The sequence below is a fragment of the Cyphomyrmex costatus genome, unplaced genomic scaffold (genome assembly GCF_001594065.2).
Source record: "Cyphomyrmex costatus isolate MS0001 unplaced genomic scaffold, Ccosl1.0 scaffold685, whole genome shotgun sequence".
In the NCBI taxonomy this organism is placed as follows: domain Eukaryota; kingdom Metazoa; phylum Arthropoda; class Insecta; order Hymenoptera; family Formicidae; genus Cyphomyrmex; species Cyphomyrmex costatus.
In genome coordinates, this window is record NW_017280250.1 from 1,019,385 (window position 1) to 1,045,928 (window position 26,544).

A 26,544-nucleotide genomic window follows, 5' to 3' on the forward strand; every position below is an offset into this window, starting at 1 on the left:
GAGAAATATCGAGCATTTGAGAAAACAATATTATCGGCCACATATCCTAAGAAATTATTAGAAATTTCTCTTGGATCTATCACAAAATTTGTTTAATGCAAGGAATTTAAATATGTTAAATATCTTTATAATGTACTTAACGTCAAAAAACAAAAACAAAATCACAAAAGATGTTAAAAATTTGTTCTAACAATTAGTATTTTGCGATATAGTAATGCGATATCGAAGTTTAAAAACGAAGTTTTAAAGTGAGCTATCAGATCTTTAATACTTATGTAAATTTGTACATGTACGGCATGTGTACTAGAAAAGAAATTAAAATATAAACTTAGAAAGAAAGGAGCACTAGGAGTTAAGCGCAGATAACTACGCAAACGCTGATATATATCACGCAAAACTTATTTATTATAATAATTGTGCTTACATGTTTCGGCTTATTTTTTAGCCTTCTTTAGAGACAATGCAAATTACATAAATAAATTATAAATAAAAAATAAGTTTTGCTTGATATATATCAGCGTTTGCGTAAAGTTATCTGCGCTTAATTCTTAGTGCCCTTTTCTTTCCAAGTTTATATTTGAATTGTACAGGAGTTTTATTTTATTTTTTTAAAGAAATTAATATCAAGATATTTCACAAAATTCTTGAAACACGAATTTACTTGCGGCAACTTCATTACAAAATTCCTCGGAATATAATATTTTTTTATCTTCTAGCTAAGATCGGATTTGTGAATTTTTTAAAAGTAAATTTAATCTTTAGCTTAAATTTAACTCATTTAATTGCATAGAATAATTTTTTATTTAATTAAAGAGAAAGATTAAAACTTGTATAACATTTGTTGAAGTGTTATCCAATATTACTTTTACTACTGTTTTTAAAAAGCTATCCACAATATATATATGGATATTTATATAAATTTTATTTTTTAAATTAAATTTTTCTGAATTTTAGATTTCAATTTTTATATAAAAGAAAATTGAATTATATTTCCTAACTAAGGATTAAAGATAGTACGAGGCTGTATTTGCGCGAAATATTTTCGAGCAATTAATACGAGAATGAGATCGTCGGGCAAACCAAAGTTTTCTCTTTCTTTTATAGAATATTCTCAAGCTTTCTCAGAGATTTGTATATATTTTTTAGAATATAGGTATTTTATTATTCCTAATTCTTTAGATCTCAAGAAATTGTAATCTGATAACTCACTCAAAAAATGTGGCAATGGTGTAAAACAACCTGTTGTTGCAATCACGGCGAACTTTTAACGATCGAATATATCAGTACTTAATAGGTGCTCTTGCCTATAGAAGTAATTAAGTTAATTGTATATAATGTGGCGCAATTATTTTTGAATCTACTATTTCTGTGATTAATTGTAATATGTGTTGTCGATGTAATTGCGAGAGATCTCACAGATAGCGGGACAAGAGATTTGTTGGAAAGAGAGATGATAGAAAAGTAACTTGCGGGAACTTGTACATTTGCTCGTGACCCTAAAACTTGGTGATGAATTCTGCGATGACGCTTATCCATACGTGTCGCTTTCGCATTTTCTACACGCCAGAGTAATTACTCACAAATTTTTGCTACTGTTTAGAGATGAAGTGCCTGTGAAACATTCATTCGCGGAAATAAAGAGAAAGAAATATATATGTATATATTATAAAATATATATATGTATAAAAACACGAAAAGTCTATATTTTCATTCGATGATGCAACGGTGAGTTATACGCACTCAGTTTACGTAGATAATGGATTTGAAAAACAGAACGTTGTATCCATAAGCGTCTAATAAAACAATGTCACGTGCCTATCATGTCTTATGTCTCCGCCATGTGCTAAACCTATTCAAAACGTTTCAAGAAATCCTCTTTCTTTTAAGTAAAAAGTTAATTTTCTTACTTTTAGTTATTTCTTTTCCATTTAGATTTTTGAATAATCTTGAATAAAAAATTTTAAAGATTAATTTTTATTCTATTATTTTTCTAATTAATCTATTTTTTCTAATTAAATAATTAAACTAAACTTTAAATATTTGCTGTAGCACTTTTTTAAAGGTTTCATTCATACGCTTATTACGCATTTTATTAATATATTAGGTACAGAAGAGAATACAAATCAAACACAAGACATTGTTTCAGCACAGCTGAATCATTTATTGGCAACCTGTTATTATAGAAATCCTCAGAAATGAGGAACCTCTTTTTTTCAAGAGTTACAGTTTAGATAAACTTTTAGTTTTCCACACTGTTTCTCTTATTTTGATCTATTATTTCATAATTATTTATTATTATCATCCTTTCTTCCAACAGACAATTAACATATTAGTAAAACACTGTTTAACCACTTAAAGTGGAAAGTAAACATTTAGTTTGTTATGATTTTTCTATTTTATTTCGATCTATTACTTTTTCATTAAAAAGATTAATGTATTACTAAACAACTTTTCCATCATTCATAATATCTACAAGTATTGTAACATCTGATTTACATCTGATTTAAGAGTATCGAATTTGTCTCATCGATCGCAGTATAAGGAAATGTAAAATAAATATTTATCTTTTATAAAAAGGATATAATCAAGCAATTGCGCTTGGATTACTCCTAAATTCACAAAAACGCATGGAAGTATTATTGTGTCAGGTATACAGGATGTTTCTTCGCCTGTCGGTATAAAGAACGGAAAGCGAGATATATTCCTAATTCGTCAAATATCATGATATTACAATACATCCTTAGTGTATGAATTCAATCGTAGAATGTTATTTGAATAAACATTCTTACAAACAGTATTATCAAATATTTAGTATTTTAGTAAATAATTAGCTAATGATGATGAACGTGAGAAAATAAAATAACGAGAAGACATGATTTACTCGTACATTGCATTACAAAAGACGAATCTTAAGAAGAATACGCATACGCGCCGTTTTGTGCACACATTGGATAGTCTTGCGAATTTATATGAGACAAAAGTTTCTCTTAAATAAAGTTCCTATTCTACACATCGTATGTTTCTTCATATTGGAAGCATAAGTCGGAATTTTTTCTTTTTCCTTTAAATATCTATCAATTTTTTTGTTTGCGCAATCGTTTAAATAAATATTAATCTAGATTTTAGACGAGATATGCGAGATCTCGGTCTCATCGCTGTACACTAATGGGTTCTACTTTGTCGATAAAAATGAGAATTCAATTCTCAAAAGCATAATACAAGAACGAATTCAAAATTATTCGCTGTGATCTTTTCTTCTATAATTTTTACTTTCTCACAATTTCTATTTTCTAAAATGTTTGCCAAATTATTTCTTTTATTATTTTTGTTTATTAAAAGCGTCCGTAAAGTCTGTTTAATATTTCGGAGAAATGCAAATTGCGCGTATTTTCCGATTTGCAAAAAATATGTAACGACTGAGCTAGAAGACAATTTCATCAACCTATTACTACGCCAAATAAAGAAATAGTATTCATCTAGTTTTGGTTTGTTGTTGCTGTTGTTGTTGCGCTTTAAACTGCTTATAAACTTTCTTACTCGGAAGTAACAATTGGCACAGACCGGGCCTTTTCTTACGCTTTCTGTTTACTGTCTGATTATTCTCCTGATCTACCTCATTCTCGTCGTCGTTCGGGGGTGGCAGTATCTGCTGCAGCTGTTGTTGCTGCTGCCCGTTATACCGAGTTTGACAGACCAGCGTTTCCTGTGGCGTTCGTAGGGCCTCCAATTCAGCCGCGCTGCGATGCAGATCCGAGTCGTGGGCAAAAGTACAATTGTGGCCGAAACGACAACGACCCTTCCGATAGTTCCAGCAGATCTTACGACCATTTATCATCTTTGTGTCGTCCAGCGTGGGCGTCATTTTTACATGCTTCTCCAGGATTGCGCTTTTCGCTCGCTCCGCTTCAACAAACGGATTCAGGAATACTGAAGTCCTCAGTAACGTAGACGCGCTGTTGAAATCTGGCGTGGGTAATGGAAGTTTTTCTTTGGAAGCTGTTGTTTCAGTTATTCTCATGTGTCCACCATTATCCCTGTTGTCCTCCTCTTTGCTATCCTCTTCTTCTTCATCCTCCCCATCTGAATCCACCTTCTCCACACCCTTAAAGCTAACGGTGAGGCAATATCAGATTACAAAGAACAAGCCGCATTCTGTATGTATATACCGGTTGCCGAATTTAAATGAATGCTTGGTAAAATATTTTTGTTTTAATTATAATGTTGACAATAATATTAAGGAACATATCCCTTAATTCTTAAGCCTGCTCTACTATGCTATTTGCTTCCTGTTTCTTACTTTTTATCTCTTTCTTCTTTTTATTTAGTTTCTCTGTCGCTCGAGATTTAAGTTAATAAACTTTAAAAAAGACAAGAAATACCAGCATTATAAAACAGTTGTAAAAAAGAAAAATAGAGATAAAAAGTAAGAAACAGGAAGTAGAGAGTAAGTACATTGTAGACACAGTGAATCATTACAGCTTATTTCTATCAATGTAAATTAACTTTAATTTAAATTTTCTTCACTCTTTATCATTTTTTAACTAATTTTTATTCTAGAAGGTAAAAAGTAGATTAAATTAAAATTACTCTATACTGACAGAAATAAATACACATCCTTGTTTTGTTTGCAAATATTAAACAAAAATAAAATAATCACTTTACTACTGCAGGTCTGTTTTCTACAACTGAAATATTGTTTTTGGAACTTAAAATAGATATATATTTGATATTTGGCGAAAGTAAGAAATAAAAAATTATAAATGACTATTGTATCTCTTGGTAGAAAGCATCTGATGTGTCAAGCTTCTCGCGTTAGAATTTGTCAAACTTTAATTCTCATTTTATAATGTGACAGATTCCGCCAGTTTCACTTTAGACAGAAATGTTTGTCAGCATTGTGCATTTTACGGAAGCTCAAACTGGAGCGGAATCGCGCCTGTGAGTACGGGAAGAAAAAAAGGAAAGAAAGTAGGACAGAATCGGAATTCGCGGAGGGCGGCTTTTACGCAACGGCCCAAACTTACGCATTGTCCGAAACGTCGTCATCCGTCTCGCCATCCGAACCGGAGGAAGTCCCGTAATCCGCAACCAAGGAAGCCATAATAACAAATGTAAATCAGTCAATACCTACAAACTAGACAATCCTAACCGTACGATCTAATTAATCTAATCATCGCGCGAGGCCAGATGCCGACCACAAAGAGGGAAGGGGAGGGACCAACAAAACCATTGTCGGCGAATTCTTGACAGCGCTCTGGTAGTGCCATCTAATAGCACCTGCACAAATGAAAATAGATCTGTCGCATTGCGAGAAAAAGAAAAGATACTGAGTGTAAAAAGTGCAACCAATTGCCAAGCAGATCAGTCGTGGCTGCGTTCAGTAGAAAAAGCAGCTTTGCTTTTTTGTTGTAAAATCTTGAAGATGATTGATTGATTTATTTTTAAATCCAATGAAGACTAAGGGTAAAAGACAATTATATTAAAGAATTAATTGACATTTAAAAAGCTGCCTTCTCTGCTGAACGCAGCCATTCCATTTATCAGAGGAATCGTTATAATTGGCCAGTTTCATAATATCGATATAACTTCAATAAATCCCGATTGGTCGAGATTCGAATTTGTCCAATTCGGTTTTCGCATTCCTGCCTATAGAGGACAGGTCAATCGACCTTCTGAAACCGACGCGGATATTCCTCATAATTAATCGTCTCTCACTTAATTCTGTCTCCCTTGACCGTGGATCCGTCTCGCCGCAGTCGTCCTCCGATATAAGTGCGATTGTGATTATTTTCTACATTCTCGATCTTCCCTTGTATCATTGACGCAGCGAGTGCATAAAACGCGACTATAAACAATGGCTGATCAGCAAGAGAACAAGGACTTCAGTGAGGACATAGCAGAGCAAAATTTCGAGAAGAACGGCGAGGCTGAGAGTGGTATCGGAGGAGGCGGCGGGGACGCCATGGAGAACGGCCAGGACTCACAGGAGGACAGGTAAGAGTTTTTACGTTCTTTTATCAGCCTATTGAGAAATTCGATACGATCCGACGACCGTGATCAGGCATAGTTCATGGCACCCGGCGTCCCTCGGTATCCCGGTAACGGTACTACTGATTCCAATTGCGGCGGTTGCGTCCCGCCGAGGCGTTTTCCCGCGAAATCGGTCGGCGTCTCTTGCGATGGATCTCCGCTTCCGACACGGTACGGACAAGATGGCGATGGGCCGATTTCAGACGAAATGTAATCCACGCGCATCGGTCGCACTTCTCTCGCTGATCGCTCGCTCCCGCGATCATGCCGCGACGCATTCGCCGGTGCGTTTTTTTTTGCGTCTTCTGAATGCGACGGAGTTACATTATTGTTGTCGTAGCTCGGACGCGTCTTTTTTTCCTCTTTTTCTCGCCGCCGCGCCGACCGGCCGACTCGTATATAACAAAAAGACTCCGCGTCGCATGTTTCGCACGTTGTTTTCCACATTCACGTTCGATTATTTTTTTGCCGCTTTATTTCTTTCTTCCTTCCCTCTTCCTCACCCCCACCCTCCCTTCATTGCTGTGATAATGTCGTTCATGCTCGCGTCGTTTGAAAGGCAGAGTACGACAGATCTGACGTCACTTTGCAACTTGGTACCCTATTTGTCACAAACGAATTATTTACAAGTTAGATATTTTTATATACAAAAATATAAACAAAGTGTGAATTTTATATACAATTGAACAATTTTATTGCGTCCTACCGATACCTTATGCACTCGTAGTAAATCTGTTTGAAATATATTGCTTAGTCAAATATAAAGATAAGGTAAATATGTAATTATGTTCATTACTATACTGTGATCACAACTTTTACACATGTGTTGTTATTTGTTATGAGGTATGTGTCCATCTGTTGTTTTTCAAGCTTTCTAACTTTTTTTGTAAATTTTTTCTTTCTGTTCTCTTAGCCGATTTAAACTTTCTTCTAGTCCTATAATTAATGGAAGGCAGTCACAATTTCATCATTGATAAAGTTTGTATGTATATGTAGATCCATAATATATATTCTCTAAGAAATAACATTTGTATTTCTATTTTTTTTTATAGAATATAATTTTAAAAATCCACATTTGAACAAGTTACGAGTCATCCTTTCCTTATTCACAGTACAGTTTACGGTCAAATTCAGATTAGTCAATTGCTCGAAAACGATTGACAAATCCGTCCGATGCTTGTGTGGGATCTCTCTGAATTGAACTGTGAGGCTTCGTGAATGAGCTTTGGGGTCGGAATTATTGTGAACAATCGAGCATCGAGTTCTCAAGTCCATCATGTTACGTCACGACACAAAAGTCGACCTGGAGTCAAATCGAGTTAAATGTTACTTGAGATCAAATATGTGTGTCGCAGCGACACATACTTGCCTGCTGGATAATACAGAGTAGAGTAATTTCCGCTGATTCGAGTGATATTTGGATTATTTGGGCATGAGCAAATGCACAGAGACACTAGGGCCAATGCAAACATCTCCAATAGACCCCGGAACGCCATTAACGCAGTTTCTGTGACTTGGTCTGCAGGTGGCTAAAACGTCCCAGTGCGATTATGGCGGGCTGCTTGCAACCGGCTAACTGTGACCTGACCTGACAACAGATACCGGCGAGAGACTGGTACCCATGGTATTTATCATCAGCAATAGATGATATGAAAATGACATATGTATATATATATATATATATCTCTCTCTCTCAATAAACATATAAGTACAGACTTAACATCGCTGGAAAAAAAGTTAAGGAAAAGATAAAAAGAGCAAAATGTGTACATATTGCAGCTTGTTATTTGAATGTGAAAAAAAGTATGACAAATGTATCTCGAGACTCAAGACAAGTCGTATGTAATGTAAGCCTTCTTGATGAATTGTAAGATAAAGTATCCTTATATGTACAAGTGTCTGATGTAATGCATAATAATGTTGTTTAAAAAGAACTCAAGTAAAAAAAATAAAGAATAAGAGATAAGAACAAAAAGCAAAATCATGCAGTGACCAATATTAATCTATTGTAATGTGGAAATTAATTTTTAGCTTTCCAATATAGAGTTGCAGTCGATCTACCACATGCCACTAATTTGGGCCAATTAATAATCGGGATTTCATTATAACTTTAGAGAAGTTATTTGTATTTTCTTTAGGGGCAGCAGTATCTCAACTGGAGTTGTAGCTTATTTGGATCATCATAACAGTACTTTGCTTTTTTTTGATGCGTTTTTTTTCTATTACACACACATATACACATATAACATATTTATGCATATGTACTTTTTTTCTAAAACTTTTCCTTTAATACTTTTCACTTGTTATATCAAACTTGTTATATATGGTGTTCAAATCGAGTTGACCTGTGAGGTGCGTAAAGCCGCCGTCTCTCCGTAACTTCAATTTTACTACGCTATCGCGTAGCAACTACATATGTAATTTGTACAATAACATACATTTATCTTGATAAAAGTTGATTTGTTCTAGGAATATGGTATCTTGTAACTTTTTTTACCTCTCTTATTATCAGTATAACAAATCTTGTTTAGTCTCATACGCAAGGAACGTTTATTTTTCCAAATCTATATGTAGAGCAACACCTACATTGTATATTGCTGCAATTGGAATTCCTATTTTCTGTAATTAGAAATAGCTATTATCGTGCTTGTTAAATACAACAAAATTTTTTGCAGTGCCTTTTCCAGATAGCATCATGGATCATCCATCAATTGCATTCTATTAAATTGTAGTACAACTTTAATTTGCACAGGAATGACATTAAATCAACATTAAATTCATTAGAAGCAATTAGTTTAATATCTGTAAAAAATCTCTGTTCTTCCTTTGGTAAAATAAATTAGTTCCATTGCTTTGCAGGTTGACCGGAAGTAATCAAGATGATTGATATAGGCACATTCAATTCCTATTTCTCTTTTTCGTTTATTTTTTAACTTGTGTGCCTATAGAAGTTTAATTAAAATATTACTACATTTATCGTAACACCGCGATAGTGGTTGGAAAGTTTGAAAGTAGGGCGACAAATACGTTTATTCTCTATTACATTTGATTAAAATTTTTTATTCTGTTTATTTACAGAAAATTATTTGTCGGTGGTTTAAGCTGGGAGACTACTGACAGTGAGTACCTTTACATTTAGTAATTTTTAATCGCCGATAGATTGCATTTTATCCAGAAATCTGTCATGGATCTTTAATTTGTTTCAGAGGAATTAAGAGAACATTTTAGCACTTATGGCGACATTGAGAGTATTAATGTCAAAACAGATCCCAACACAGGAAGATCGAGAGGTTTTGCCTTTATTGTTTTTGCAAAGGCTGAAGCTCTTGATAAGGTAATTTATTTTTTTTTTATCTATAAATATTAAAATAAAAGGGTTACAAATATATATGTACATATACGTATATTTTTTAACGTATATTGTTCTTGACTGAATATAATTATTTCTTATGTAGATTATGTCAGCTGGCGATCATGTTATCAACAACAAAAAAGTTGATCCCAAGAAAGCGAAAGCTAGGCATGGAAAGATCTTCGTTGGTGGTCTTTCGACGGAATTATCTGATGATGACATCAAAAACTTTTTTTCACAATTTGGAACTGTAAATATTTTTTATTTGGAAACAAATGCAAGGAATAAGTCGAAAGAAAAAGTAATTATATGTTTCTTTTCCAGATTGTCGAAGTAGAGATGCCATTTGATAAGACAAAGAACCAAAGGAAAGGTTTCTGCTTTATTACATTTGAATCCGAACAAGTGGTGAACGAACTTCTTAAGACACCCAAACAGACTATCAACGGAAAAGCTGTGAGTTTTATTAATCTTTTTTATTAAAACTTAACTTTTTTCTATTCTAAAGTGAACAAACGCAATTTTTTGATTGATTTGGATCTTGTTCAACAGGTGGATGTAAAAAAGGCAACACCTAAATTGGATGGAATGGGTGGAATGCGTGGCGGAATGATGGGTAGAGGAAGAGGAGCTCGCGGTGGTCGGGGTCGTGGATTCGGAGGACAAGGTGGTTGGGGACAAGGCTACGGAGGCGGTTACGGAGGTGGCTACGGCCAAGGTGGCTACGGCGGTGGGTACGACGGTTACGGGGGATACGATTACTACAGCGGCGGTTACGGAGGTTACGGTGGTTATGATTACAGCGGATATGGTGGTGATTATCTTTTGTTCTTTATCATATAGCTGATATATAGTAAATTAAATTTGAATTGATAAGTAATGTCCCAGGGTGAGGTACTTTCTGTCATGAAATGGTCAGTATCCTGGCGATCTTCGGAGGGTATCTTTGCAATATTTTTCTTGGACTAGAATTTTCACTATTTGAATTGGTTCTTTTTGTTAGTCGTTATGTTTACTTTGTGTTTCTTTTTTTTTTTTATTTCTTGCGATGTGCATTGAAATCTCAATGGTACGTGCGGATACTGACTCCATTGTACCATGTGTTTCATGAAACGCAGATGGCTATGGCTATGGCGGTGGTAATTACGAAGGTGGCTACGCGGGCGGGCGCGGTGGTGTACGCGGTAAAGGTACGCATTACAGCGTTCCTTGATATATTTTACTACCCATCATTTTGTATTTTGCTCTCTTTCTCTCTTTTATATTTAGCTTTGCCACCGCTAGAATTGCACCCATCCTTCTAACCCATTGTAATTATAACGAGAGCAATTTAACCCCCAAACTATACAGTCTGATAAAAATTTAATCTAAATATAAATTTCGATTAATTTGACTGTAGAATTGTCAAAATATTAGTCAAAGTAGAAAATTTTATTTGTTTTGCTTTTGTCATTTTTGCTTACAAATTCATGTTGCTTAATCATTGTTGTAATAACAAAGAAAAAAAACGAGGGAAGAATTACTATAACTTCAGAGAGAGAGTTTACATGCATTTAAAAAGGGAGAATATGGAGTCGAGTAGTATGCAGCTTATTACCTTAGCCTTGTAGCCTCTTTGTTCTTACATTTATTGTCAGTAGTAATATCTTCTTTCGTAGTATTTGATTGTTGTTAGTAGCGTAGTGTATTATTATCGAAATGTGCGTGCGTTATATTATAAAAGTTTTGATCTGTTTTACATTAATAACTTGTATAATTATATTTATATAATTGTAGCTACAGACTTGTGCTGCAGAGATAAAAAGACTAACGGTGCAGTATCGAATCAATGTTTCAGGTGGTTCAGGTTATGGCGGCAAACAAAGAGGAGGAGGTGGTGGTGGTGGTCGCCAAAATCAGAGGCACCAGCCGTACTAACGAAAATCCTCATTCGCGAACGCTGTGCAATTCGCGTTGTAACCGCTGGTGAGTTGCCGCATAATCGGAATCTTGATCTTTTCGCGCTGTTTTAAGAAATTTATAGCGGCAATCTCTTTCTATCGTCGTTTTGCCTGTTCGTAAAATAATATTATTATCATCATCAGTGTCTATTATATTTTTTGTAGAAACAGCATTAATTTAAATTAAGTGTCCTAGTTTTTTTGTTGCTTCAGCCATCTTTTGGTTAATAGTTGTCAATGAATATATTTTACGTAAAACCTGATTTGTAAATTACAAATACACAGCTTAAATATACGCAACATAGACTACTTATTTTTTTTCACAGGTACTCTTCCTCACTACTACCGATCTCTTCATTCGTCCAATCATCATTCCATTAAGCCGCGTCCCTCCTAGCAAGAATTTCGACAATTTTTCAACAATGTGGACAACTGCTGCTACGAAAAATCACCGAAAACTACGAGACCGGCGACAGCAGTAGAGATTTCATTTTATATTTAACTCCGATTTATATTATTCCTCGACTATATGCTTTCCTTTCTGCCGTTTGTAGTACAAGCTTGTGTCGATTTTTCTCCTTTTTAATAGTGCGGTCACGGTAGAAAAGCAAGCATATAAAACCACCGATAGATTTTTGAATGTAATACCGAACAAAACAGTGAAGTATCCAACAGTATAACAATCTTACAAAAAATAACGTTGCCGTATGATAGATAATGGAATAAGAATAGTTGTATAAAGATACAATGTAAGCACGATAACACGTGCCTCGTCAGAAAAGTGCTGCGTCGTTATTGAGGAATTGCGCATCCAGAATTATTTCCATTTATATAAACCTCTAGTACCTTTTCCCGTTACATTTAGAGATCGGGAAGTTTATTTTTGATGATGAAACAATTAATTTGTCGAATGAATCTGCAGTATTTTATTGACACGGATAGAAATATTAATTTTTTGTTATCTGAGAAATAACAAATTAGAATCGATTTTTATTGGATATTAAACAAATTAAAAAAAAAAATTAACATTTGGTATTTCTTCTATTTTAGAATCTTTGATTCTTGCTTCATGAATGTTTTTATAATCAAAATTTCATGCGAAGTAATAAAAAGTAAAATTTGTTTGCACTGAACATAATTCAGGGGATCGATTATGCAGCTTGAAATGAAATGAAAATTAGAAAAGTGAGCAGTCACTAGTTGATCAACGAATAATTATAAATATTCTTATAACTGCTCATTTTTATTTTATTTTATTTTATTTTTACCTTGTTTCTGCATATACATTTTATCCTCTGTTCACATTAGGTCTGTTCGCGTTACTTGCACCCTTTTCATTCAGCATCCTTGCTTCCTCTCTCTTTAACACCCGAATGTGTATATTGCTATCGTTTTAAATGCAAAAACTTTTGGAGATTTTAAACAAGATGAACAGATCTATTGCTTGCACTGTTTGTATTCAGAATTTTTGCTTTTCTTTTTTCAACTCCCGAATATATATTTAGGTTTGTTCGCTTCCTAGCTCTTCTTACATTCAATATTTTGCTTTCTTTGTTTTTAATATTTGAATATATATTTGGCTCGTCTTAAATGCAAACATTCTGAGAAATTTCGAGCAACACGAACAAATCTTTTTCGTTCTACGGTCGGTATTCATAGTTCTTTATTTTTGTTAATATGGCTCTGTGGTCAGTGTATATTCATAATTAAGAACCGATTGTTCTATCTTTTAGAGGGGGGGGGGGGGGGGGAAAAGTACCAAGATTACCCAATCACGTCCGCGGATTGCCAAATTTATCTAACAGATAAACTTTACCGAAAGATGGAACAATTGACTCTAATAGGCTTTCTACAATAAGTCATTACCTAAGTTTTAAGTATTAAGCGGGGAGCACAGATTTTTGCATAACGCATAAAGCATGTGCATAAGGAATTTCATTGGACCATTTTCTTATGCATGAGTCAATGGACCAATCAAATTCTTTATGTATATGGTTTATGCGTTATGCAAAAGTCTGTGCTCCCCGCTTAAGTCATAAGAAATTGATCAATCACAATCGAATGTGAGAAGAATAATCGACTGTGAGTGGTCAATTTCTTATGACTTAATATTTAAAACTTAGGTAATGGCTTATTGTAGAAGGCCTATAATTCTTACATTAAAAACCGTCTGAAATCTTAAGATCTTATAAGCTAATCGGAGACCAATGTTCATAATCGATTCTCATATTTGAGAGTTTTAAGATGTCTAGCTAAAGGACTACTAACATTTCAAGATATCACTTAAGATGATCTTAAAAAATAAGAATGGATTATATGGGCGGTATTCATAATCCATTCTTTTTTTTTTTAATCAATGCCGGTATTCATAGTCGGTTCTTATTTTAAGACCGTCTTAAGTAATATCTTAAGATGTTAATGCAGCTATTTGATTAGTTCATAACACCTCAAAACTAAACTTAAGGGTGCGTCGAGTTGCTGCCACAAATGCTTTGAAGCATTTTTTGATTGGCTAGTTAATAAAATTCTTTTTTCCAATTGGTCAGTCAAGTACTTTGAAACATTCATAGCTGCAACTCGACCACATCCTATGGTTTTGAGTATAAGAACTGACTGTAAGTATCGGCCCAGCTTCAGTATCAACGATGCAGCAGCTTTCGAACATATCCTCCAGCAAAAAAGACTCACAAAAAGGTTACTTTCGCAACTTAGGCAAAGTTGCTCGGAGGGGAGAACTATGGCAACTAACATCTAGCCGAACGCATGCGCGTTTGGTTTTGTCCAGCAGCAGCACTATCTTTGATTGTCGTTCATTGAGAACACACCTTGTTTTGAGTTCTAAGAGACTAGACATTAACAGTTAAGGCGATGCTAAAACAGCTGATTTATCATGATTCTATTTGAAGAGAATGATCCGAATTGGCTTTACGGATTGCAAAATCCTTTTACAGAATTAAAGTACGCACGAAAAACTATACTGGAAACCTTAATTTCACTAGAAAATCGGAAAAAAATTAAAAAATTCACTTTTTTTGGCAAAGTAGGATTACGTTCATACCTGTTTTTACCGGTGCTCTACAACGCCATCTATTTCAAGACGGCGGCCGACGGCGCAACTACTTCTAAACGCAATTTCTGCTCTGTTGATGTTTCGATCCTCGCATAGATCGTGATTTCTATTTGAAAAGAAATATTTTTTTCTACGCATTTAATCTTGGTTCCGCAAACTCAGGATTGTTCGTACAAGTCATCCCAATACTGTAAGACGCTTATTTGCAATCTGCGATCTCTAAAACTTTTATATTAAGAGAATGTTAACCTCAAGTGACAGCTGTATGTACGTGTCAGAAAAAGTGAATTTTTTTTTCCGATTTTCTAATATTCTAATGAAATTAGGGTTTCCAGTATAGTTTATCGTGCGTACTTTTATTCTGTAAAAGGATTTTGCAATCCGTAAAGCCAATTCGGATCATTCTTTTCAAATAGAATCATGATAAAACAGGACGACTTTAGCATAGTCTTAACCGTTAAACATCACGTTTTTAAAATATAAATATATTAAATGAAGTTTATATTATTGTTCTCGTATATACATAAGGAATACGCTTGTTCTGAGTCATTGTTCCTTTTGAATAGTTAATTAGAGTAGTTCATCCGCTACAGTCTGTGTGGCGTTGCAGGCGTTAGCTGCGGCGCTCAAGTCTGTTCTCTTTTTCAGTTTTCTCTCTAGAATATACTCGTTGGTTAGAGATTAGAGAGATACCAAGAGATACAAGCGTCCAGCGTTTGCGTGCGTCATGCGTACCTTTTATTATAAAACACGGCGATAAATTGTAAGTAGCGCTTTGTGTAAGATGTATTATTTTCCTTTTTAAGTTACGTCGCGAGATCTTAATTGTTCATGTCGTTAGACAATATAATTTTGTCATTAATTTCTAAGTTCTCTGTGCCATAGCCGGTCTTGCGGTACCGTTATTATTATTGTCATACGCACGCGATCACGTCTACACGAGTTCTTCATACGTAAGCATATTCATTTGAGTTTGTAATAAATTATTTTTAAACTTGAGACAGATTCAGTGATTAACCTTTCACTGCCGAATAAGCATTTTCCCGCCTTTCCATTTCGCCTTCAGCGAATCATCGTTGGCATCAGACACGCACGGCGCAGTGTTGGGCAACGAGACACGTTAGCCCCTACAGCTGCAAGCGGGTTGGAGTTCGCATCACTGATGGAGGTCCTGCGGTTCTAGAAACAATCGACGCCAAGCAGCGAGCAACATATTCTCGACGCCGAGGCGTGATTACTAAAGGTACGCAACGTACGCCGCCCGGTATTCCGTATCGGGTTCGCGATTCACGAAGATCCTTCGCGAGTAACGGAGAGTCAAGGGATAGATGCTCTCGTCCCGAGATAAACGGCATCATTGTTCTCCTGAAATCGCGCCAATTAGATGACGGCCCTTTCCCGCCATATTTTTCAAAGTTCCCTGCAACGTGGATGCCTGAACCTTCGGTAATAGTTTCCGTCGCAGACAGAAAGAAAGCACTTCATCGAAACCTAGACGTCTGTATCTGGGTCTGATCTCGAATTAAAGCACAGTTATAACGAATTCAGTACCTGCATACACTAGATTAGTGTGTACCAAAAGTTATTGTACTTAAAATTATAACAAAGTTAAATGCAATGGCATATATAAATAATAATTAAATATCTACTAATGATATGTTAGTTACTAATGATATGTATGTCAACAGAATATACATGTATTATTTCACTGTTAAATTGTGCCATTGCATTTACATAATTTATATAAAGCAGTCTTTAATATGCCTAAATCTAATATAATTTATGGACCGATTGTTCCATCTTTTGGTAAAGTTTACCTGTCAGGTAAGTAGCAAGATTACCCAATCATATGCGCGAATTGCCAGATTTACCTAACAGGTAAATTTTACCGAAAGATGAAACAATCTGCCTTAAGTGACTGAATTCACTGTTAAATAATAATCTTTTTCTTTTTAGTTGAACTTCTTGCATGGTTCATCTTCTTTCTTCATTTTCTTTTCATGTTAGAAAAAAGAAAGAGAAAAGAGACGACTCATACAGAGTTTAGCTTAAAAAAACAGACTTATAGAGTCTGAAAGTTCAATTCACTCAAAAATGATTTCACAAAGGCAGAGTTATTTACATACACTTTAACTGTGTTTGCTTTAGTCACAGTTCCCATACTTGCTCTTGTTTATTTGGTAAACAACAAGAATAAAATAATATATTAGGACCTTGAATAAGTTCTTGCCGTTTTCCAACATATGGTGTTAACAGAACTGCGTGCATGTAGTTGAAGACGGGAACATATCGATAAGAAACTACGATAAGCAAGCTTGAAATTCAGTGTATGTCATCTCGCCGAACTGTAAATAACTTTTTGTTTCATAGTGTTAAACGAGTTTTGTGCCAACAAAAGAGTATTTGCGGGGAATTTTATTGCACTACTTTATTCATAGAAAATCTGCAGCTGAAGCACACAGAATTCTTGTTGAGACTTACGGCGACCATGCTCTATCGGAAACAACATGCAGAGATTGGTTTAGACCTTTTAAAAATAATGATTTTGATGTTGAAGATAAAGCAGAATTGGAGGCATCACTGCATGAAGACTCGTGTCAGACGCTAGCTGAACTTGCAGAATCATTAGGATTTGATTACACAACAGTTTCTAAATGTTTAAAATTGTTTTTTTAAATAAAGCATTACTTTTTACGAAAAAACGGCGAGAACTTATTCAAGGTCCCAATATAACACCAACAATCTTTGTATTCTAGTTTCTCATAATAGAGATTTGCCTCTATATCTTGATGTGTGTAACATTTCTTTCATTGATCTATAGATATATAAAAGTACATCGTACCAAAATGAGTTCAGCCGTGGCAAATGGAGCCGGCAACAGTAAGCCAACTTCCAAGCAAAAAACCATTGAAGGCATCTATCAAAAGAAGTCACAGTTGGAACATATTCTGCTGCGTCCAGATACCTACATCGGATCTGTGGAACCAGTAACAGAAATGATGTGGGTCTTTGACAAGGAAAAAGAAATGATGGTACAAAAAGATATAAAATATGTTCCTGGATTATATAAAATTTTTGATGAGATCTTGGTAAATGCTGCCGACAACAAACAACGCGATCCTAAGATGGATGCGATCAAGATTGATATTGACTCGTGAGTCATCTTAAGAAGCGCATTTCGAAATTCTCAAAATTAACATAAATTATTAGTGCAATAAGCATATTGGCAATTAAACGCTATATTATTATAGGGAGAACAACACCATTTCTGTATGGAACAATGGCAAAGGCATTCCTGTAGTAATACATAAGGAAGAGAACATGTATGTCCCTACTATGATATTTGGTCATCTTCTGACATCGTCAAATTATGATGATGAAGAGGAGAAAGTGACCGGTGGTAGAAATGGTTATGGTGCCAAGTTGTGTAACATTTTTAGTCATCGTTTTACTGTTGAGACCGCAACAAAGGAATACAAGAAATGCTTAAAACAAGTGAGTACAAGATACATTGATCTTTTTCTTTAATTCTGTCTGTATATTATAATTTTCTCCCCTTTTACAGACATGGGGTGATAATATGGGAAAAGCTAGTGAGCCTAGAATTAAGGAATATTCTGGAGAAGATTTCACAAAAGTTACATTTTCACCGGATTTGTCAAAGTTTAAGATGCAATCTCTTGATGACGATATTGTATCTTTGATGTCTCGAAGAGCATATGATGTAGCTGCCTCTACAAAGGGAGTTAAGGTTTTTCTGAATGGAAGTCGTATACCAGTGAAAAATTTTAAAGATTATGTCGATTTTTATATCAAAGGAAAAGAAGACGATATTGGTAATCCATTGAAAATTGTATATGAAGCTTGTAGTCCACGTTGGGAAGTGGCTCTCACTTTGTCTGATAAAGGATATCAACAAATGTCCTTTGTAAATAGTATCGCAACAACAAAGGTAAAATGAATAATTGTGTACAGTAATTTCCTATATGAGGTATGAAATTGCTCCAAATATTTAAATTCACCGAATATCGATAGGGTGGCAGGCATGTCGATCACGTGACGGAGTTGATAGTTAAACAATTGATTGAAACGTTAAAGAAAAAAAATAAAGCTGGTGTAGCTATTAAACCGTTTCAAATTAAAAATCACTTGTGGATCTTTGTTAACTGTCTCATTAACAATCCTACTTTTGATTCACAAACCAAGGAGAATATGACTTTGCAGCCGAAAGGTTTTGGCTCTAAATGCACATTATCTGATAAGTTTATCACTTCGGTAAGTGCAAATATTTCTATCGTAGTTTGTCTATACATTGACCATTCTTTTCAATTTGATTGCAGATCACAAAAATTGGTGTTGTGGAAGCGGTATTAACTTGGGCGAAGTTTAAAGCTGACAGTCAGCTTGAAAAATTGGGACCTAAATCAAAACAAAGGAAGCTTCATGGTATACCCAAATTAGAAGATGCCAATGATGCAGGAACTGCAAAATCACTGGAATGCACGCTCATCTTGACTGAGGGAGACTCAGCTAAAACAATGGCTGTATCCGGTATCGCTTCTATAGGCAGAGACAAATATGGCATATTTCCATTGAGAGGTGAATTTGTTTTATTAATAAAATAAAAAAAAAAAGATTTTGATGCCAACAAAAAATGGTACTAATCAATATTTTATCGTAGGTAAAATGTTAAACGTACGGGAGGCTACCCATAAACAGATTTTGGAGAATGCTGAAATCAACAATTTAATAAAAATCCTTGGTCTTCAATATAAGAAAAAATATGAATCTCGGGAAGATATGAAGACGTTACGCTATGGAAAGATGATGATCATGACTGATCAGGATCAGGTAAAATTTTTCATACAGATATTACGTGTGTGTGTGTGTGTGTCATAAATATTTACGATTAAATTTGAATTTGTTTAGGACGGTTCACATATCAAAGGTCTGTTGATCAATTTTATTCACCACAACTGGCCATCGTTATTGAAGCTGAACTTCATTGAAGAATTTATTACACCTATTGTGAAAGCTACTAAAGGCAGTCAAGTTTTATCTTTCTTTTCTCTGCCGGAATTCGAAATGTGGAAGAAGGAAACAGAAAACTTTCACACGTATAAGATCAAATACTACAAAGGTGTTCACTCAGAAATCTAATTCTTATCATTTTATTAATTATCAATACTTATGTATATAAGATTGAGGTAACAAAAAGTTCTTTTTTTAAATTTATATAGGTTTGGGTACTTCGACCGCCAAAGAGGCGAAGGAGTACTTCGAAAATATGGCCAGACACAGAATACGCTTCCGATACGATGGCGAACAAGACGATCAGAACATCATGATGGCATTTAGCAAGAAATGTGTTGACCAGCGTAAAGACTGGCTGATGAATCACATGAATGAAACAAAGAGACGAAAGGAAATTGGCCTCAGCGAGCGTTATCTCTACGAGAAGGACACGCGCACCGTCTCTTTCTCGGACTTCATTAACGTCGAACTGGTGCTGTACAGCAATTACGATAATGTGAGATCCATTCCAAACATGATGGACGGCTTTAAGCCGGGCCAGAGAAAAGTAATGTTTACTTGTTTAAAACGCAATGACAAACGCGAAGTGAAAGTCGCGCAATTGGCAGGATCTGTCGCCGAACATTCTGCTTATCATCACGGTGAGACGTCCCTGATGGCGACCATAGTTAATCTCGCGCAGAATTTCGTAGGTAGCAACAACATTAATCTGCTACAGCCCATCGGTCAATTCGGTACAAGACTTGCTGGTGGAAAGGATTCCGCCAGTCCGAGATACATTTTCACAATGCTCAGGTATTTGCCATTGTTAGATACTTACAGAATAAGAAATTATATACATATATTTCTGCATATTTGTCTCCTTTTTTATAGTCCTTTAGCAAGGTACATATTCCATAAACATGATGATCCTCTGCTGAAACACGAATACGACGATAATCAAAGAATCGAACCTGTTCATTATATACCTGTGATTCCTATGGTATTAATAAATGGTGCTGATGGCATCGGTACCGGATGGATGACAAAAATACCAAACTACAATCCTCGAGAGATAATCGAGAATTTACAGAGGATGATGGACGGCGCGGATCCGAAACCAATGGTATTATAATTATCTAGAAAATTAAATTTATAATTTAAATGTACTTTATATTTAACAATTATACAAAGTGTTCTAAAAATAAAAATATCGAGATATTTTCGTCATCTTGAATTTCGTCACATATTTTTGTTTTTAGATACCGTATTACAAAAATTTCAAAGGTGTCGTGGAAAGTTGTGGGGATTTCCGTTATGTTATAAGTGGAGAAATATCAGTGATCGGACCCGATAAAGTAGAAATCACTGAACTTCCTATTGGTACGTGGACACAAACTTACAAGGAAACTGTGCTAGAACCCATGTTACATGGAACTGACAAAACGCCGGCTATCATTACGTAAGTATTATAATTGACTAATAATAAAATTTGCGAGAATTTTCTATTAATTTCAAGAATATTGATTTATCATAGAGATTATAAAGAGTATAACACAGATACGGCAGTACATTTTATAGTAATAATGAATCGTGACAAATTAGTGGAGTTAGAAAGAGATGGTCTTCATAAAATTTTTAAACTACAAACAACGATGACCATAACATCGATGGTAAGATGTCAGAAATACTGATGTAATACTAATCGCAAATGAAACGGAAATTTATTAATATATTTTTTTGTGCAGTGTGCATTTGATGAAAATCTATGCTTGAATAAATATGACAGTGTAATACAGATATTAAAAGGATTTTATAAAGTACGATTGGAAACTTATTACAAGAGAAAAGATTATTTGGAAGGAGTATTGCAAGCGGAAGCGACGAAGTTGTCGAATCAAGCACGCTTCATCCTTGAGAAATGTGATGGCACTCTAGTGATAGAAAACAAAAAAAAGAAAGATATGATAGCAGAATTAGTTAGACGTAATTACGAGTCGGATCCGGTGGTAGCTTGGAAATTATCGCAGAATAGGGAGCAAGTATTGGTGAGTAGATTTTTGCTTGGAAATTCTCTGCAAATGCAAAAAAATCTTATTTATTGGAATTTATTTATTCTGCTACACAAGGAGGATCAAGTAAGTTAATATAGAAAGAAACAATATGTAAAACTTCCAATGTAGACATTGTAACATAAAGGTTTTTTAGCAAACAACCATTTTCCGTAAATAAATATTTTAGCAGAAACTTTGCTGTTTAACAAAAATAAGCAGAGAACTTTCAATTAAATATAGAACTTTGGATTATAGTTGCTTTGTAAAAAGCCCCATCGTTTCCCCATAAATATGTATAGCATTAGCAATAATTCTCATTGTCCAAATAAATAGGAAGAAGTTGCAGAAAACGATGAAGAGTCCACTCCAACTACGAGCACAATCGAGAAGGAAAATTTTGATTACCTGCTTGGAATGACGATGTGGTCTTTAACGAAAGAAAAGAAGGATGATTTATTGCGTCAACGAGACGAGAAAATAGCGGAGCTGAAGAGATTGCAAGCTCGCACGCCGATTTCTTTATGGAAAGAGGATTTGGACAATTTGTTAACTGAATTAAATAAAGTAAGATTTGTTTTCTCAAAAAATAATTAACTTCATTTATATTTGATTGTTTTACAATTTTTATATAGGTGGAAGAAAAGGAGCAGAAAGAACAAATAAAAACGAAACAAAACGTCAAAAAGCCACCCTCGAAATTCTACTCTAAGATGGAAGACACTCGTCGGATAGTTCCTGTTATCGATGTTGAACTGAAGAAAAAGATTGAAAAAGCCGACATTGTGTCGAAGGATAAGAAAGAAGGCGTAAAGAAATCAAGAGTAAGTCTACCTAATTTATATACAAAAAGGTTCATCTTATGCAAAGTAATAAATGTAAGAACATAATTAATACAAGTATTGAATATTGTTAATAAATGTAAGGTCAATGGCTAAAAAGAAAGCACAAACAAAGATATTAAAATTAAGTTTATTCGTAAAAAATCTGATTTATTTATACATTTACGTCGTTGTCATATTAAAAAATTTTGAAAATTTTTGTATCAGGTAAAGAAAGAACAAATTTCTATGGAAGACAAAGACGAGTTTGATGTATTGGTCGATTCTAATACTAAATCCCTTGAACAAAGACTTGGAAGTTCTCCTGAAAAGCTGGAAAAGAAACCTGCAAAGAAAGGTTGATAAATTTTAATTCATAAATTACATAATTTACAGCGGATATTGCAAGCAAATATTTTAACAAATTTTTTTACTCTTGTAAACAGGATTAAAACAAACAACATTACAATTTAAGCCGATCAAAAAAGGAGCCAAAAAGAAGGATAATGACTCAGATGAAAGCAATGACATCGATTTTGGTAGCATTTCGCCACTTCCGCAACCACGAACATCTCGTAGGAACACAGGTATCAATTTTTTAATTTTTTTTTTAACCAAAAATTATTAAAAATAAGAATAGATTATACTATGTCTTGTTTTTTCAAATTTTTCATTCTTTATTTCTTTGTTTAAATACTAGCCAAGAAGAATTATAACTTTGACAGCGACGATTCGGATGCCAGTCAGGAATTATTCAATCGGTCTTCTGATTCGGAACAAGCGTAAGTGTAATTGTTATATGTTATATTGATTTGCTTCAAGTTACTTCTCCACATACATTGCGAATTTTCTTTAGATTCAAGAAAAAAGAAACTCTTATAGAGTTGAGCGATTCCGACGACAATATTAAACCAAACAAAAAACCACAACCGGCACGTAAGTAGATTTATATTTAAATTAAGCAATGTAGTTACACATGTCTCTTAAAGAAAATATTATATATTTATTTATTTCTGCACAGCGACTTCAGAAGAACTTTTTGATTCGTTAGTCGGCAGTTCTCCTGAGAAGCAATCTTCACTTGAGAAAAAACCTTTAGTATCCTCATCCGGAGAAGATTCGCCTACAAAATTTATGCCACCTAAGAAGGGTAATGGATAATTAACTGAATCTTACTGTTAAATAAAAATTATTTCGTAATCATTACTCATCTTTTGTATTTACAGCACGTACTAAGAAAAAGACTGAGAATGGTGGTAACAAAGGAGTGAAGAGGCAGAAGAAGAAACTAAAATCATCCGAGGATTCTGACACAGATGACTTATTATTTACCACCAAACAAAAAGTAAGAGCAACATTTTTGAGTCAATATATTCAAATAATAATTAAGAGTATCGTAAGAATTTTTCATTGATTAAATTTCATTTATAGAAAAAGAAAAAGAAGACATCAGAATCTGATGAAGAGATTGTATCAGATAATTCGCCACCCCGAACTTTCGGTAGAGCTCGAAAGCCAGTATCTTACGCACTAAAGTCAGATGATAGCGACGACTCCGATTGAACATTATCGTGCACTCTGAAAAATGCCAGAGACGTAGTTGACTGAAGTAGTTTAGAGTATGAATCGGAGGCAAGACGAAACTCAAGTCGTCGTGAACAGATGTTGCACATAAGTTTATTTGGAGAATTTTCGTCCCCGCTGATTGTTGGTCGTGACATTAGTAGTAATTTTATGTGGGGTGCTTCGAATAGGATCTGCCAGAATGTGGAATATGTTCTAAGAATAATTTGAAGAGCAGAAATAATTTGAAATAAAAATTTGTATTTCTGCTTTTCTCGAGTTTTTTAACATTCGAAGATTTACTTGAGCAACAGTTGCTCGATCTCTGGCACATTCTTCCTGAGACGCTCCATACAATGTACATAATTTTGCTCTTTGAGTACGCATAAAATGTTGCGAATGAATGGAATTTTATGAAATTAAAACGCTGTAGACAGTGCTACAGGACGTATCGAGTGTGTTTAGAATACTCACATAAATTTCATTGTATGATCGAAGTCTCCTCGGAAAAAATTTCTTTTAGTGCAAATTGTATATTGTTTTATATTGTAGTATTGATGTATAATTTTCACCTGTTTGTAGTTTATTTTCTTTTTGAAAGCTCGAGGAGAATACGTGGTAAGCTTCTGTCTTGCAAAAGAAAAATGTCCAGCGCCGCCTCTATGCTAGATAGATTGTATTAGATAATTAGTACCGCGTAAAACGAGGGAACACTTCTCCAAATGAAATTAATTCTCGAATTATCGCACAATTGTCATATTATTTTCGTCGAAATTTTATTTGTATGATACGACTCGATAAAGCTCAAAGAAAGAGAAACAGAAGAGAGAGAAAGAGAGAGAGAGAGAGAGAGAGAGAGAAAAAGAGAGATATACTGATTTTGGAAAAGAAACGTTTCATAGAAAATAAAATAAAATATGAAATATATACAATTTTTAAATATATTTTTACATACGTCACAATGTGAATTTTTTTCAAGTTGTCTAAAGACTAAAAGAAATTATACAGCGATAACTAACTATTATACATATATACATAGAACGAATCTTAGAATTATACGGCGCTCGATATTGGTTAAGCGAAGCTGTCGGACGTTTTGAACTTTATACCACACGTAGAATAAAATAAATTTACTTCGTGCTCATGTCTCATTGTAGTTAACAAAGAAGTTTTGTAGATTTCAAACTGTTGAGCGAGAGTCAAACTCGGCGTGATCGAATAGTTGAGAGAGTCACGATCGTAACTAGAATTAGAAAAAAAGATCCGGAGCTAAAAGTTTATGCGAATAAAAAACTGATCGATTCTCCTTACAATTTATGTGCTCTTCCTCCTCTCTCTTCTCTCGTATATAAATGTTATTATTTTACTTTCCATATACGAGTTCGAAGAAACTTCGAGGTATATTTGGTGTTTATTGAATTCGACTTTTCTGATTAAAATTGTAATAGTTCTGTGTGCGCATAACTTGGTCATTCGTAGGATAAGATAAAAGAGAATTATTATGGTTGTAATTAGCGCAACGATTTTACACCTGCTATTAAATAAATATCTCGATATAAAGATCAGTCGATTAGCCCTCGGCCAAAGCGCGCGTGTTCTCAGCCTAATCAATACTTCGTGTACCCTTGACGATTTTCATTTTTATATAATTCACACATACTAAATACGTATATATATACATAAATATATAAATAAAATGTTTTAACTTTTTAGACATTCGGCAATTCATTGTTCAACATCGTTCGCCAAAAACGAAAGTGATGAAAGAGAAACGAAAAAGCAGCGGGGATATCATGCATACCGTAAAAGATGCGTGTGATTTATATTTAATTAATAAGTTTACTAATTTTAAATTATACACAAATACGTAAAATTTATTGCTATAACGTTTTCATACACCGTCCTCGACGCAATTCCTGTTTCTTTCCTTTTCATTCTTTTCTTTTTATCGTGAGGAAGATCGTGACTATGCCGACATGCAGGGACGATTGGAAAAGAAAAAGACCAGTATTTAGTATTACGGATATTTTATAATAGTATGTAAGTCATGGCAATACCTTGTAATCGATGGGAAGGTATTTCTATATTTGTGCTCAATGAAAAGTAAAATCCTTTTCTTAAAAATTTTTCCGTTTCTACTTTACATGCACGTGATTGCGTTCACCAATTACGTTCCCAGAGAATTCCATAGATATGTATAAACGTAAAATATCCTTCCTGTCACAAAGTATACGAATCCTATGTGTTCTCGCGTAAATGTTCATTCACCACGAGAGATCTCGAAGACGTAAACGCTCGGCAAATTACACCTTCGGATAAGATTTTTTTTTAAAGGCCGGCTGCAGTAAACTTAGAGCTAAGCTCTACTCAATATAGGTTTATCGCGAAAATGATTTAACGGAAATATGATGCAGGTAACAATTTTTATATTTTATTGATCGCGTTAACATTCCCCCCTCCCTCCTTTTCTCGTTAACGAAAAAGTTTTCGGAAATCACGTAAAGGAAAATCGTGTCGAATTGCGAAGCAGATCACGCGGATTTATATCCTTTTAGAATTACATCACCTCATAGATCGTCAATGAGCACGATTAAATGCAACGTCGTGCGTGTAAAATGAAAAAAGAGCGCATTGTGTATCTTATCGCGAAAAAAAAAAAAATGGGATACGGGATGCAGGAGCGGTTGATATTTTTTTTTGTTTG

At 34.5% G+C, this 26,544-nt stretch overlaps 3 protein-coding genes across 6 annotated transcripts; 2 read left to right on the forward strand and 1 right to left on the reverse strand.

Moving 5' to 3' along the window:
• Window positions 1–2,526: 2,526 nt before the first annotated feature.
• LOC108780154 (uncharacterized) lies at window positions 2,527–5,200 on the reverse strand. Its single transcript, XM_018547765.1, has 2 exons — window positions 5,025–5,200; window positions 2,527–4,109 (listed from the first exon to the last, which is right to left on the reverse strand). The coding sequence occupies exons 1-2, from the start codon at window positions 5,099–5,101 to the stop codon at window positions 3,473–3,475; spliced, it is 714 nt and encodes a 237-aa protein (XP_018403267.1). The 5' UTR covers window positions 5,102–5,200; the 3' UTR covers window positions 2,527–3,472.
• Window positions 5,201–5,733: 533 nt separating this feature from the next.
• Window positions 5,734–12,255, forward strand: LOC108780135 (RNA-binding protein squid). Of its 2 annotated transcripts, XM_018547729.1 has the most exons (9): window positions 5,734–5,994; window positions 9,109–9,149; window positions 9,237–9,364; window positions 9,486–9,632; window positions 9,707–9,838; window positions 9,935–10,196; window positions 10,501–10,572; window positions 11,220–11,347; window positions 11,649–12,255. In XM_018547729.1, the coding sequence occupies exons 1-8, from the start codon at window positions 5,855–5,857 to the stop codon at window positions 11,297–11,299; spliced, it is 1,002 nt and encodes a 333-aa protein (XP_018403231.1). In that variant the 5' UTR covers window positions 5,734–5,854; the 3' UTR covers window positions 11,300–11,347; window positions 11,649–12,255. The 2 variants fall into 2 exon arrangements, with proteins under 2 accessions (XP_018403231.1, XP_018403232.1); XM_018547730.1 differs by lacking the exon at window positions 10,501–10,572.
• A 3,333-nt stretch (window positions 12,256–15,588) lies between these two features.
• Window positions 15,589–24,749, forward strand: Top2 (DNA topoisomerase 2). 3 transcript variants are annotated; one of them, XM_018547736.1, is made up of 23 exons: window positions 15,589–15,635; window positions 17,214–17,546; window positions 17,644–17,887; window positions 17,958–18,344; window positions 18,428–18,667; window positions 18,733–18,991; window positions 19,074–19,243; window positions 19,322–19,532; window positions 19,633–20,221; window positions 20,300–20,531; window positions 20,668–20,867; window positions 20,943–21,078; window positions 21,154–21,453; window positions 21,535–21,543; window positions 21,793–22,023; window positions 22,092–22,280; window positions 22,506–22,635; window positions 22,724–22,864; window positions 22,978–23,059; window positions 23,134–23,213; window positions 23,299–23,427; window positions 23,504–23,622; window positions 23,709–23,840. In XM_018547736.1, exons 2-23 carry the CDS (start codon window positions 17,239–17,241, stop codon window positions 23,838–23,840), a joined length of 4,518 nt encoding a protein of 1,505 aa, XP_018403238.1. In that variant the 5' UTR covers window positions 15,589–15,635; window positions 17,214–17,238. The 3 variants fall into 3 exon arrangements, with proteins under 3 accessions (XP_018403238.1, XP_018403240.1, XP_018403239.1); XM_018547737.1 differs by lacking the exon at window positions 15,589–15,635 and having other exon boundaries at window positions 17,239–17,546; window positions 23,709–24,749; XM_018547738.1 differs by lacking the exons at window positions 15,589–15,635; window positions 21,535–21,543 and having other exon boundaries at window positions 17,221–17,546.
• The last annotated feature ends 1,795 nt before the right edge of the window (window positions 24,750–26,544 follow it).

Bases quoted from the DNA above. Each gene is read 5' to 3' on its own strand.
- LOC108780154 (XM_018547765.1), bottom strand. From the start codon at position 5,101: ATGGCTTCCTTGGTTGCGGATTACGGGACTTCCTCCGGTTCGGATGGC. The intron at 4,110-5,024 runs GTAAGTTTGGGC...CCTCACCGTTAG, and splicing joins GACGACGTTTCGGACAATGC to CTTTAAGGGTGTGGAGAAGG.
- LOC108780135 (XM_018547729.1), top strand. From the start codon at position 5,855: ATGGCTGATCAGCAAGAGAACAAGGACTTCAGTGAGGACATAGCAGAG. The intron at 5,995-9,108 runs GTAAGAGTTTTT...GTTTATTTACAG, and splicing joins CAGGACTCACAGGAGGACAG to AAAATTATTTGTCGGTGGTT. The intron at 9,633-9,706 runs GTAAATATTTTT...TTTCTTTTCCAG, and splicing joins TTTTTTCACAATTTGGAACT to ATTGTCGAAGTAGAGATGCC.
- Top2 (XM_018547736.1), top strand. From the start codon at position 17,239: ATGAGTTCAGCCGTGGCAAATGGAGCCGGCAACAGTAAGCCAACTTCC. The intron at 18,992-19,073 runs GTGAATTTGTTT...ATTTTATCGTAG, and splicing joins TGGCATATTTCCATTGAGAG to GTAAAATGTTAAACGTACGG. The intron at 22,865-22,977 runs GTATCAATTTTT...TTTAAATACTAG, and splicing joins AACATCTCGTAGGAACACAG to CCAAGAAGAATTATAACTTT.